We start from the raw sequence: 14,435 nt of genomic DNA on the forward strand, positions 1-14,435 counted from the left end.
ATTTTCTTAAAGGAAGACCTTTAAGAAGTCATAAAATGTCAGTCTTTGCAAATAATTAGAACTACTCAGAAAAGAAAGTTGAAAACAAAATTATTTGGTGGATCCGAAACTTTCCATTCAGATCATTACCACCGGGTGGTTCTTTAACTTTCTGCCATCTGTATTTGAATCTCCCTTCTTCCATAGTAAAAACCTGGGTTCTCAGCAACATCTTCATTTGTTCATTTGTTTTATCCTACAATATACCCAAAATAGTTTTAGAATTACTACATTAATACCATTGCTAACAGCAAACCTGTAAAGTGAAGCTCAGGATCTCCTTGCAGTTCCATTTGTTCTTACAGAATTAACCTCCTTCCGGGTGTAGAGTTAAGATACTGATCTCAAAAGTGCTTGAATTATTATTACTTTTTCTGTGCAGTTATCTCTTGGATTTGATGACAGTTTCTATTTGTATTGAATTGTAGTATTTGCTTTTTTTTAATCAGTTTGACTTAGTTTTGTTTTATGAATTCATAAAACATCTACATGTTTTATACAGTTGTATAAAATCACAACTGTCAAAAGATACACTAAGATAATCCATTTTTCTATCTATCCCAGTTGATGTTTTCAGTAATCTCTAGAGTATTCTCTCTGTGTTAATTTTTTTTTTAAACTTTTATTTATTTGTCAGAGTGAGCACAGGCAGACAGAGTGGCAGGCAGAGGCAGATGGAGAAGCAGGCTCCCACTGAGCAAGGAGCCCGATGTGGGATTTGATCCCAGGACACTGGGATCATGACCTGAGCTGAAGGCAGTGGCTTAACCAACTGAGCCACCCAGGCGTACCCTCCCTGTGTTTCTTATTTAAAAATATACTCTTACCTTCCCTCCCACCTTCTTACACACAAGGTAGCATGTTATATTTTGCCCCTTGTTTTTCTCATTAAATTTATACTTAGGAATTACTCTAGTTCATAGAGCTCTTCCTCATCATATTTTATGGTTGCATAGTACTCTATTGTGTGTTATTTATTTTTTTTTCAACTGGTATCTTTTTGATGGGTATTTGGTGGTTTTCAGTCTCTTGATAATGCAAATAATGTTCCAGCAGGTTACTCTGTTAAATTATTTCTCATTTATCAGGTGATTTTGTGTGAAGTCCTAGAGGTGTGATCATTGATTTGAAAGGTAAACTGTTTTTGCTTATGAACTTTTCTTATTTTCTTGAAGAATATTAGTCAATTTAATTTAAGATATTAAGTAAAAAGAGATAAGAGGATTAGAAGAATAAGATGGTCAAAATCTAGAGAACAGGGGCGCCTGGGTGGTTCAGTGGGTTAAAGCCTCTGTCTTCACCTCAGGTCATGAGCTCAGGGTCCTGGGATCGAGCCCCGCCTGGGGCTCTCTGCTCAGCGGGGAGCCTGCTTCTCCCCCCCTCTCTCTGTCTGCCTCTCTGCCTACTTGTGATCTCTGTCTGTCAAATAAATAAATAAAATCTTAAAAAAAAAAAAAAAAAAACCCAAGCCTAGAGAACAGTGTGTTTGGTTCCTTGAATTTCTTATTTCCTGTGCTCTCTGCAGCTATTTTCAAGGTATTTCTTACCTGGAGGCAGTAATTCCTTCCTGGTCTTGGTGGTTCCACTCTTACTCTGCTTCTACCTATTTTGGGGAGCTTTTTTTTTTTTAAACAACATAAATAGAATGGTGTCACTTTTGTCATTCTAAGTCCCTGTGTAATTTAGCGTAAAATCCAGGGTCAGTAAAATGTGATTTGAGACTCTTGTATTGTCTGACTCATCTTTTTAGCTTCATTTCTGGCTACTCCTCACTTATTTACTGTGGGGTTACACTTAAGATAATGACATGTTTTTTGCGGGGGCAGAATACCCTAAGTATGTTTTTTAAAAAAATCTGTATTCTAAAGAAATTCCAATACAATATAGCAAAAAAATAAAATAACAAAATAAAAAATCCTGTTTAATTTATGGATTTGATCATTGTTCCTAAAACTTTGATTTCTTTGATTTTTAATTTTTTTTTTTTTAATCTTTTAGAGCACATGCATGCACAAGCAGGGCAGGGGGAGGGGCAGAAGGAGAGGCAGAAGAGAGACTCTTAAACAGGCTCAAGTGTGGAGCCTGATGTGGGGCTCCATCCCATGACCCTGAGATCATGACCTGAGCCAAAATCAAGAGTTGGATGCTTAACTGACTGAGCCGCCCAGGTGCCCCTGATTTCTTTATGAATCAAGTAATGTTAAAGTAATTGCAAATGAGTGCTTTTTGCAAGGAACAAAAAGACAAGACTGAGTTTCATTCCAGACACTGTGCTGGATACTGTGATAAATAGGGTATTTTTTTCTGCCTTCAAGAGACTTACAAATTTATAGGGAGATATGTTAACAAAACGTAATACAGTGTGATAATCTTCTCTTTTTAATTTTTTGCTTTTCATGTACTTCTCAAGCTTACTGTAAGCTAGCCTCCTTCTTTTCACTGAAATTACTCTAGTTTGCCAAACTCAGTGGACCTTTTCTTAGTTCTGGCCTTACTTGACCTCTGTGCTTCATTTGAAACTTTCATTGCTCCCTGTAAACTACTGAACTGTGTGTCCTAGTAACTTTTGTGATTTCACTTTTTTGGGGGGGTCTTCTACCTCTTTTTCTATTACTACTTAGTCTCTAGTTTCTTCATCTGACTCTTAAATATTAGCAATCCCTGTACTTTCCATTTTTGGCTATCCTCACTGGTTATTCTGCCTGTACTCTCTCATGTAATCCTGTATGCCCTCTGCTCTTGCCCACACCTGTTGCTTTTTGGGCAGCTTCTGTTGGATGTCCCATAAACAGTTCAGTCTCATTTATTAAAATTGAATGGGTCACCTTTGTCCCTAATCTACGTGTTGTACATCCTCATCCCAATTCTGGGCAGCACTGTTCAAACCAGAATCTTTTTAGCCTACCCTGATCCATCTCTTTAATACTACTAATTTACTAAATCTTGTCAATTCTTTCTGTGTGATACATAACTTCTATATTAAGGGACCACTGGCTTATCTTAATTAAGCTCTTATTTGAAAAATAATGTCACATTTTTCAGTTAAATGTTGCTATGTTAGATATTTTCAGTCTTTTTGTTAGCCACCTTATGTTGCCTCATTGTGCTTTTATTTTTGAAGTTCTAATCTGTGAACATGTTATTTCTCTATTAGGTCTTTAAATTTTCTCATCCATCACTTATTCTACCCATCTTACCATGTCTTTCCCACTTGTCTGTCATACTTGTTCTTATTCCTGCAATTTTTTTCTTTTGTGTTAAGATATTTTATACTCTTTTAGACTCTGTTAGCTTTATAGTTATATGGGTCTTATTTTCCTTTCAGTTATTACCTTAAAGATTACAATATGTAACATTTACTTATTACAGACTACTTTAAATTGGTAGAAGATTGTTCATTGACCTTTTGAAATTTTGCCACTTAAGAAATAATTTGAATAATTTTTGATAGTTTAATTTTATTGACCAACCCTGTCTCATTTGTGTTATTATCCTATATTTTACCTCTACATATGTTTTTAACCCCTGAGACCTTAGGATTATTATGGTTTTAAACATTCTGTTCCATATTTATTTAATTCTAAGTTGGTAGGTTCACCCTTTCCCAACACTTTTAAGATGCCATTCCATTGTCTTTTGACTTTCTTCATTTCTGTTAGTCTTCTGTCAGTTATATTGTTTTCTTTTCTGAAGAATTTGTATATATTTTCCCCTTTATCTGCTTTCAGATTTTCTCTTTGGTTCTGTCCTTCTTTGCTCTGAATGCCAATTTAGATACCTTCAATTGAACTGTATTCCTATTCACTAACCCTCTGTTTTTATGTATCTCTAATCTGGTAAACCCACCTACTAAATGCGTAGTCTCAGTTGTTGTCTTTTTTATTTACAGAATTTGTTTTCGTATTATTTAAATAGATTCTTGGCTTCTAGAATTGATGTCTCTAACCTTTGCTCTATTTTTGTGAATATGTTTATCATAAATTATCTTTTAACTGCAATATGTAAATCAAATGAGGATCTGTTTTTGTTTTTTTATTTTTACCCTTGGTTTTTCATCAGCTGCTCCTGTTTGCATGGGCTGTCTTGTAATTTTTGATTGGATACCAGACATTGTAGTGAAACATGGTAGAGACTCTAGATGATGTTACTTTTCAAACATGAGTAAGTTTCCTTTTAGCAGCCAGTTGAAATTTTATTTCTGTTTGAATATTGTACTTATTCTTAGTGTGTAACCCTTACTCCTAAGGCATGGTTCCAATTTCTTACGGAGTATGTCTTTTTCATAAATTATGTGAACCATGTATATGTAATTCTGTTTCTTTTCTGTTTCATTGTATTATTTGCCTCTACTGGCATGAATACAACATTATTTTTGCTAGGTCTTTGTATGTAGTAGTAAATTCCTCTTAACTTTGTTCACCTTCATGATTTCCTTTATTTTTCTTGAGGCTTTGCTTTTTAATGAGTATTTGAGAATCAACTTTTCAGTACTTAAGAAGTAACCTGCTGGGGTTTTGCTTGGAGTGCACTGAGTCTAAAGATTAATTGGGGGACTGTTGACATTTTTGCACTAAATTTTCGAATCCATGAACATGGTATATCTTTCAGTTTATTTAGTTCTTTTCTAACTTCTTTTGGCATCAGCTTTTAGCATATAAATCTTGCATGTGTTTTACATTTATCCCTTGATGTTTGTTACTTTTAATTGCATTTTGTAATTTATTTGCTGTTTGTTTTTGCTGGTATATGGTCATATACTTGATTTTTATATATTGACTGTTATAAATGTATATTCTGATAGTATGTGTATAGATATGTACAGGCATGTTGTCTGCATAATAGCAGTTTTATTCTCTTCTTAAGGCTTTTATTTTTTGCCTTACTGAATGATGTAGGACCTTTAATATAGTGTTGAATAAAAGTAGTGATAGTAGGCTTCCTTATCTAGTTCTGCATATTAGGCAAACAGCTTCAAATAGTTTATCATTATAAATGATGTTTGCTGTAGGCTTTTTGTAGATAGTCTATGAAAATAAGGAATTGTTCTCCTGTTTGTAGTTTGCTCCCTTTATCATGGGTAGATGTTGAATTTTATCACATGCTTTTTTTGTGTTGAGATGTTAATGAGGTGAGTTATTTTGATTTTTAAAAAATATTGAAACACCATTGCATTCCTGAAAACCCCTTTGTTATGATATGTTTATCTTTTCATATAATGTGAGATTAAATTTCGTATTATTTTGCTAAGGTTTTTGTTTCTGTGTTTTGTGAGGGATATTGGTCTGTAGTGTTTTTTTGTTTGTTTTCTTGTAATGTTCATGTTTGGTTTTGGTTTCATGGTCATACTGGCCTCATAAAATAACTCATTTTTGTGTATTTTATAAAAGAGCTTGTATACTGTCGCTATTGTTTTTAATTGTTTGAAATAATTCATTAGTCAAGTTGTCTGGGCCTACTGTTTTCCTTCTGTTAATATTTTAAAATCAGTCTCAATTTCTTTGTTTATAAGAAGACTGTTCACATTTTCTATTTCTAATTGTGTCAGTTTTGGAAATGTGATTTTCAGGGAATTTTTCTTTCTATCTGGGTTTTCAAATTTTATTGGCCTTGAGTTATTTGTAATACTCCCTTTTTAATATCTACAGATTTGTTAGTAATGTGCTGTTTTTAATTTGCAATTTGTGTGCATGTGTTTTTCTCCTTGATTTGTCTTTCTATGGGTTTATCAGTTTTATCAGTCTTTTTAAAGGAACAATTTTTTTATTTTTCTTTAGTAAATTGGCTCCCTACATCATTGATTTCTATTTTTATCTTATTCTTCCTTTTAAAAATTTCCTTTTGGCTATGATTTTTTTTTAGTTTCTTGAGATGAAAGCTCCTAGAGATGAAAAAGTTATCGATTTTTGCTTTTTTTGGTAATACATGCATTGTGAGTTTTAATTTTTTCTGTAATCATTATTTTTTAGGTATCAGTCATTTTTCTACCTGACTTTTAATTTTCCCTTTTTGAATTTGTAGTAAACTATAATATAAAATCATTTAAATCAATTTTAAGCATACATTTCAGTGATATTAAGTATCACCATCATCTATCTCTGGAACTTTATATCTGTAAAACTGAAATTGTGCATTAAGAAATAACTCCCATTATGCCTTTTCCCCATATGCTGGCAACTACTGTTTTATATTCTGTCTCTATAAATTTGACACTGTAGGTGTCTCACATAAATGGAATCTTATAGTATTTGTCCTTTAGTGACTCTCTTGTTTTATTCAGCATAAGTAAAGGTTTGTCCATATTGTAGCATATTTCTGAATTTAATTTTTAAAGTCTGAATGATAATCCATTGTATGTATACATTGCATTTTATTATTCATTCATGAATAACATGAATTGCTTTTACCTTTTTGTTTATTGTGAATAATGCTACTATGGACTGAGTGTTCAAACATGTTTGAGACTTTGCTTCAACCCTTTTATGTATATAACCAGAAGTGGAATTGCTGGATCATATGGTAATCCTGTGTTTAGTTTTTGAGGAACCACCTTACCATTTCCCACAGTGGCTGCACCATCTTATATTCGCACCAGTAGTACACAAGAGTTTCAGTTTTTCTGTATCCTTCCAACACTTGTTACTTTCCTTCTCCCTTCTTCCCTTCCTTTTTCTTTTCTCTCAGTTCCCTCTCTCCCTCCCCTATCCCTCCCTCCTTCTGAGCCATTCTAATAGGTGTGAAGTGGTAACTCATTGTGGGTCTCTTTGATCTACTTTTATGTTCTTTTTTCTCTTTTTTTGGCCTTCCTTTGATTTAATCAGATATGTTGCATTTTCTCCCCTTTGTGAGCTGGTGATACTTTTTTTTACTGTAGATATACGTGTGTGTATATGTAGATATATATATACACACACATATGTTAGCATTAAGTATACTGTATCCTTGTACCATCTTTTTTACTAGGTTAATTTTCTTCTAGAGAGCACAACATGAATTCATTTATTCATCCTACCTCTTGCATTATTGCTTTCGTGCATTTTAATTCCATGTTTTAAATACCACAATACTTGTTTGATGTGATCAATACTGATTTAACTTTACTTTTCATTTGTCCTGTACAGTTGTTCTTAGTTCTTTTTGCATTAATGTTATTCTGAATAGCTCTGTAGCATTTTTTCTCAGCTTTATTGAGATGCAATTGACATACACCAGTATATAAATTTAAGATGTACAATATGTTGATTTGATATGCTTATATATTGCAAAATGATTATCATCTTGGCATTTTAGCTAGCACCTCCATCACATCATATATATGTAGTATTTCTTTTAGTGAAAATTTGCTGGTGAAGAATTCTTTTTCTGTGTGAAAATGTTTTTATTTTTCCTTCATGTTGAAGGATCTATTTGCTGTACATAATTACCAGTTTTCAGTTATTTTTTTCAGCACTGTAAGGTTTTATCTTATTTTCTGTTTTTTGTTTTTTGTTGAAGTTCGCTCTAGCTCTTCTAGTTGCTACTTTGAAGGCAGTGTATATCCTCCTCGCTCTTTCTTGATGCTTATAAAAAATTTTTTTTAAAGATTTTATTTATTTATTTGACAGAGATCACAAGTAAGCAGAGAGGCAGGCAGAGGGAGAGGAGGAAGCAGGCTCCCTGCTGAGCAGAGAGCCCCATGTGGGGCCTGATCCCAGGACTCTGGGATCATGACCTGAGCTGAAGGCAGAGGCTTTAACCCACTGAGCCACCCAGGCGCCCCTAAAATTTTCTTTTTTTGGGAGGGTTTCATTTGTGGAAGTTTGTTTTTCCTTGATGTAATTTTTTTTTCTCTTGCTTGAGGTTGTTAGAGTTTCTAGAATCTGTTGGCTGATACCTTCCTCCTCATTTTGGAAAATCCTGTCATAGTAGGTTCACATATTGCTTCTGTCACATAAGCTCTTCTTTCGCTTTCTGAGTTTTCAGTTATACAGTGTTTTACATATCTCTTCTTAGTCTTTTCTGTATTTTCAATTTTTTGTTTTCAAATCTCTGGGCTTTAATTTGGAGATTTTTCTTGACCTGTAATGAAGCTCAACTAGAAACAAATGATGGTAAAAGTGATAATATAAATTAAATCTCAGATTATGAATCTTCAGATGATAGCAGTCAATGGGCAGTATTCAAAATTAATTCAGAATGGATCAGTGTTGTAAATATAAGAGGAGACAAACTGGTATCTCTGGTAAAACAGTGGGCATGCAAGCTGTGATTCAAGCATTATTTCAAGTTCAGAAATAAATGCAGGTTACAGTCCCCAATCTGCAATTCAGAAGGCTAAAAAGCACTGAAAACAAAGTTATTCCTAAGTGTGTGGCATATTCATTTGTTGACAAACTGGTTGGAACTGATTTGAGTGAGGCACTTATTCCATTTATTTTGAATATTCATATATTTTATTGCCAGTGTTACTGTGTTTGATACAGAGTGGTGTTTCACTGGGGGTTGGTGTTTATAATGTATGTTACATATACTGTATTACTTCGTTAAGTTACGAAAATTTTTAAACTGAGAAACGTATCTGCTGAGGTTTTTGGCTAGGTGATGGTAGACCTGTACTTCTTTAAAAGGACTAGATGCATGCTTACTGTCAGTATGGCAGGCGAATACATTGGTGAATAAAGTAGACGTGACCCATAACTCACTGGGCTTTCAGCCAGTACGGTTAGAGTTTCCTGGATTCCTAATTCAAATACCCCTAAAAACAGAACCCTCCACACATCGAAGTCTTCATTTTTAGGCATATTGCTGGATGTAGATGTTACCAGTGTTTGATATTTCCATTGTGACAAACCTTTATCTTTACCAACTATTACTGTTACCAAGTATCTTTATATTTGGTATTGTGAGTAATAACAGAAAGGAAAAGAAAGAGCCCTAATTTGTAGGTAGAACTATGAAGGAATGGAATGTACAATACCAAAGTATGTTAGACGTAATCTAATATTTGTGTATAAAGAGACTGGGTTTGAATGTGAGAAGTGCGTTAGAAGCTTGTGTAGGTGAAAATTGGGCTAAATGTAAAAGTAAGAATTAAGATGATTATTTTGATTCCATCCTAACGATGTTTTTGAATAAGGACATTTGAATGTTCTAAAAAGTGGTTCTATATAGTTGGAGTTAAATTTTTGGTAGTTTTGGTATTTTTGATTTTCAACATATTTAGAAAGTAAATTTATTTAAAAATTTTATGTAGAAATACTCAGTTCATTGCATTTATTATTTGTTGCAATTTCCTTTTTAAGAACCTGTAGTCAATTCCTTCTTTGCAGAGTCTTATTAAGAAGACTTGTAATATTTTACAAATTTTTAAAAAAGATTTTATTTATTCATTTGAGAGAATGAGCCATGGGGAGGGAGGGGAGAGAGAGAGAGAGAAGCAGACTCCCCGCTGAGCAGGGAGACTGATGGGGGCTAGATCCCAAGACCCAGTGATCATGAATTGAGCTGAAGGCAGAGGCTTAACCCACTGAGCCACCCAGGCACCCCTAATATCTTACTAATTTTGTTGAAGTATGCTTTTTGTATACTTTGCCAATGACTTTCAGATGTCTGTGTAATTAACTGACAATATGTTTTTGAAAAAAATTATTTTCGACCTTTTAAGCAACTGTCAGATAACAGTGCATGTGTACTATCCATTGGTTTTAGCCACCACTGATACTTTTTTTTTTATTCAGCAGCTTTAACTCCCCAAATTGTACAATCTGTCAGAAGACAGTCTAATAAGAGAAGCAAACTGTATAAATTTAGACAGCTCTGATTAATACAGTCCTCAGATTATCATTCTGTATATGAATCCGTAGAGGGAGAATTTGAAATTGAAATACAGTTGGGGGGGGGGTTAGAAATGAAATGGAACATTTTTGAGAGAAGTATCATTTGAGACTTAAGCAAAGTTACCCTTCTAGGCTTTCTGTTCCAGTCTGATTTTAATGTGGCACTGTTACTTAACAGAGAAAACTCATGGGTTGATGCCCCCTTGTGGTCTCTTACCAAAATAAATAGCACAAATGGAAATAAGTAATGAAGATCTTAATACATGTTAAATCATTCATTCCTTAACAAAATAATTTTTGGAAAGTTTCTTCTGAGGAAAAACAGCAAAGGAATTATTATTCCCCATATAGTTTATTGGCTTTAAAATTTATCAAATATTACTTTAACCTTTTGCAACAGAATTTGTATGTATGTTAGCTAGTCACTGACATAAAGAAAAAGAGGTTGTTGGTTTTGTTGTCTACCGCTGTCATCCTGGGCATCTAACTCAGTCATAAGTACTTCAAAAGTATGACGAGATGTGGTAGTAATTAGAGGGCTAGCGTGTCGTTCCCCCCACACCCCCACCTCCCAGTGCACACAAAGAAATGGGGCTTGGGAAATCTGTTTATACTTAGTCACTTGACCTAAAAAGGCCAGGAGCTGTTGGAAGAAATGAGGATTTTTATTAGCCAGTTGGTGAATTTAAGCTTATTTGCTTTTACTAACATTGGTAAAGTCTTCTTTGTGTATGAGTGAGGGTTTGTGGATGAAATGGAGAAGTAGCAGCAGCAGTCAGTGTTTTAAAAAAGAAAGACCAAAGATGTAAATAGCTGCTTTGCTTCTGTCACCCAGTAAGATGCATGATGGTTGGAGGTAGTCCAATCCAGTGAATACGGGCTTTGAGATTAGATAGTCCCGGTTAGCTAGACTCGGTTCTAAAAATGATTATTTCTCTTAACAGTTCCTGGGCAATTGCATAATATTGGATAAGATACTTAAATTTTGAACACAGGTTTTGGAGAGGTCAAAAACCTGCCTTTACTGGTTTTCATCCTATGAAGTCTTGGCATATACCATTGTTACTACTTTTTAGGGTAAGGGCACTTTTGAACTACAAAGCACACCATGGACTTTCTTACTACTGGGCTGTTGGTGAAGACTCTTAGATAAAATGTATCTTAAAAAGTGGTAAATCAGCTCATAGACCTTTTTCTTTACTGTGGACTTTAATGCTGTACTGTTGCGTAAGCACATAATTTATTTATAAATTCCTGGCTCTAAATGCTATTATATCACATTAAAGAACTTACTAGGTCAATTATTTTAATTGTTGAAGCCTACTAATCAATTTTTTAAAAATGATTCAATGAGATTTTTTCTTCAGGAGTAACAGTTGCATGTTTTGACAGGTTTAACTTAAAAAACTATTATTGTTGCTCCATAGCCATCTTATTAAAAAGCTTCTGTGAAGGACAATAAAGTAATGAAATGTTTTTCTGTTGTTTTGCTTTGTTCTTTCAAAAGTTTCTTATACAACCAGGTTCATTTTATTTATTTAATACTTGAATTAATCTGAGTCAATTTTCAGAAGAAGTAAGATTATTTGGACTTATTTAACTTAATAGGAAAAATTAGATTTTTTTTAACCCATTCAGATTCAATTGGAATCATCAGATTTTTCTTTTTTCTAAAATTTTCCTTGGCATCTACAGTTCTAGAAATTTGCCAATATTTTCTTTTGAATAATTTGCTTTAAAACAGAGGAAAACTAGAATGATCTCTCAAAATATCAGTACAACTGCTTGGATTTAAAGGTTTTTGGAAGTAAGTGGGATATATAACTCATGTAAACAAAGATAACTGTGGCCTTACCAGAAGGCTGTTATAGGTATTATACCCGCCTCTCTCACCTTTTCCTTTATTTCTCTGACTCTTAAAATATGGAGCCTGTACCTTTGATTTTTGCCTAACTGGACGACTCTGTTCTAATATCTATATGTAACTAGTAATCAGACTTTAGTGTAAGGCAATATTTTGGTGGTTAAAATTTCTGTTATAAATTATGAAATGGATTTTTGTTGTTTTATCCTTGAATGTCTGTTCTTGGGAGACTATTTTAGGAAAGAAAGGGGGTGAGGGAGATGGTGGAGTGGGGGAAAGATAGCTAAAACAAAGTGGAGACTAGACCATGGGGGGTGATGGCCAGAACACATGCCATTCTACTAGAGACTTGTTTTTTAAACATAGAAAGCATATGTGCCAAATTTACATATTTACTAATTAAAAAGCCTTCCTGGAAACATTAAGTAGACTATCTTCTGTAACCTTTAACACTGTCACTAATGGATATTGCTTAGAAAATTTCATCGAAGGTCCTTTAAATAATGTAAATGATTATGAATATGTAACTAGTTAATATGCAGCTACGAAAGGATTATCATGTAGAGGTTAATGAACATTCTGCTCTTATGGTTTGCAGGGCTTTTCTTTTTGTGCTTTTGGCTCACTTCATGCTTGGAAACACATGCATTGGGATTGGAAAGCATCCTGACTGTTTTTTGGGTCTCATCTTTTAATGGGGTTGTTAAAGAGGAACTTTATGAAAAGGATTTCATGAAGATTTTTTTCTTTTTCAATTTACATTTAATTCTGTTTGTCTATTTTGTAATTACTGCCAAATCAGAAACAGTGAAATGGATTGATGTAGTTTTAGCCTGGTTCTTCCAGATGTAAAGTCAGTACTCTATTATATATTACCACTGTTATTAAGTGTTGCTGTGTGATTGATACTTACTGAGAGATCTTCATTCTAAAACGGACTTTTTATGCTGCGTTAATGTGTAGTATGGTTGGGTATCTGATTACAGCATGTATTTTGGTACAGGATTGCTGCCTAAGTATTTAAAATGTACCAAAGGAGGATATTTATTTCAGGAATTAAATGTTATAATAGGAATTTAGTGACAGCACCCCACTACCCCCCTCTAAAAAAAAAGTCTTGTGATTTTTGGGTGAAACATTGAGCAAGAGAGACAAGAGACAATATTGGTGTTTAGAATGGTGAACTGAAGCAGTGTGTTTCAAACCAGATAATGCTGCTGTCTTTCTCACATGGCCTTGTATTGAGCATTTTGGCTTGTATCCCTTAGTTTCTCTGTCTCTAAAATGGTGTTACAGTATTTGAGATTATTGTTTAAAATTTTTATTAATGGGCAATTTAAAAACAATTAGTAATCTCTGAAAACAGTGTTGTTTTTTAAATTACCATTCAAGGGTTTCTTTTCTTCATTGGTTAATGTTGTTTTTTTTTTTTTTTCCCCCAGCATTTTTAGATTCTGCTGAAATATCTTTAAGGAAAACAAATAAGTTTTGCCCTTAATTTTATTGTTTTAGTAATATAAACATAGTTTAAACTGGCTATTAAGTGCTTAAAATTTTATCATAATTCACTAAGGGAACAAATGGGCTGTTCAGAGCATCTCTTTATCCCAAGTATTTCTTCTTGAAAATGTTAGTAGAAAAATATCACTGAACTCATTTTTAATGCATCAGAATAAAAATTACAGGTGAAAACATTTGGAGATATACTGACAAAATAAAATATTTTTACTACTGTAATTTTTTTTATTTTTTTAGTGATGAAACGTGAATGTTGCATTGGTTTTTTGTTATTTATAACATTTGTGTATTCTACAAAATATGTAACATTGAAAACAGGTCTGTAGATTGTACAAAATACTAGTTATCTTATATCATATGTCACCTAATAGTTATGAAGCGGGTTTTGTAGCAAAGTATGAATCGGAAGACTGTAATTTGTTCTGCAGTTATCAGCCTGCATTAGGGGGTTATGATAAAGTGTGCTGCTTAAAAATGAACAGTCACATCTCTGTGCATTTGACAAATAAAAATGTATACTGAGACACTATTAAATCTGTAACGCCACTGTTCTAGTTTCTGATGCACTGATTTTGTAGCTTTGTGTATAGCCCGTTTTTTCATGAGTAGTTATCTGTTTTCATGACAGGTGGTCACTAACTGCCAAGAGAAAATCCAGCATTGGTGAGTGAAAGATGGTTTTATATTATTTCTGAAATACTGATGGGGTCATCTCTTTGTGTTTAAGTAAAGTGTGTATTATTTTTTTTGTAACCTGTAATTGAATTCTTCTAGTAATCTCCATTTTGAATGCTTTGATACTAATTTATATTGTCCTTCACTGTTTACTGAATTACGTGTTCCCTGATTTCCTGAAATTGTGTCACCATTTGTGTTTTTCTAATTGCCTTCTTCTTTTCTTTTCTTCTCTTTTTTTCAAATTAGAATAATATTAATATCATTATGAGGTGGAGACTGAGACATTTTTGAACGTGGCTAATCAGAGAGAGCTCTATTTGGGGAATATTCTTATATTTGTGGTAGAATAATAATTGGAATCAGTTGTTTTAAAATAGTGATGGAAATATCCACATTTCCCTGAAGTTTGAAAAAATCTAATTAATTCCCTACTTCCCAGAGCTTTCTTTATGGACTGCACTTTTTCTTAGAATATAGAGAGAAAGAAAGCATATCTATTTTAATGTGCTAATCTTTAGTTAAAT

At 33.4% G+C, this 14,435-nt stretch overlaps 1 protein-coding gene across 2 annotated transcripts in view; it reads left to right on the forward strand.

Moving 5' to 3' along the window:
• The window catches only part of URI1 (URI1 prefoldin like chaperone), a 98,823-nt gene that overhangs the window by 27,008 nt on the left and 57,380 nt on the right, over positions 1–14,435 (forward strand). For both annotated transcript variants that reach the window (XM_047711303.1, XM_047711302.1), the window contains one exon: positions 13,862–13,896. In XM_047711303.1, coding sequence (XP_047567259.1) covers positions 13,862–13,896 — 35 coding nt within the window. The remainder of the gene's footprint in view (positions 1–13,861; positions 13,897–14,435) is intronic.

This window comes from Lutra lutra, chromosome 17 (assembly GCF_902655055.1).
Source record: "Lutra lutra chromosome 17, mLutLut1.2, whole genome shotgun sequence".
In the NCBI taxonomy this organism is placed as follows: Eukaryota; Metazoa; Chordata; class Mammalia; order Carnivora; family Mustelidae; genus Lutra; species Lutra lutra.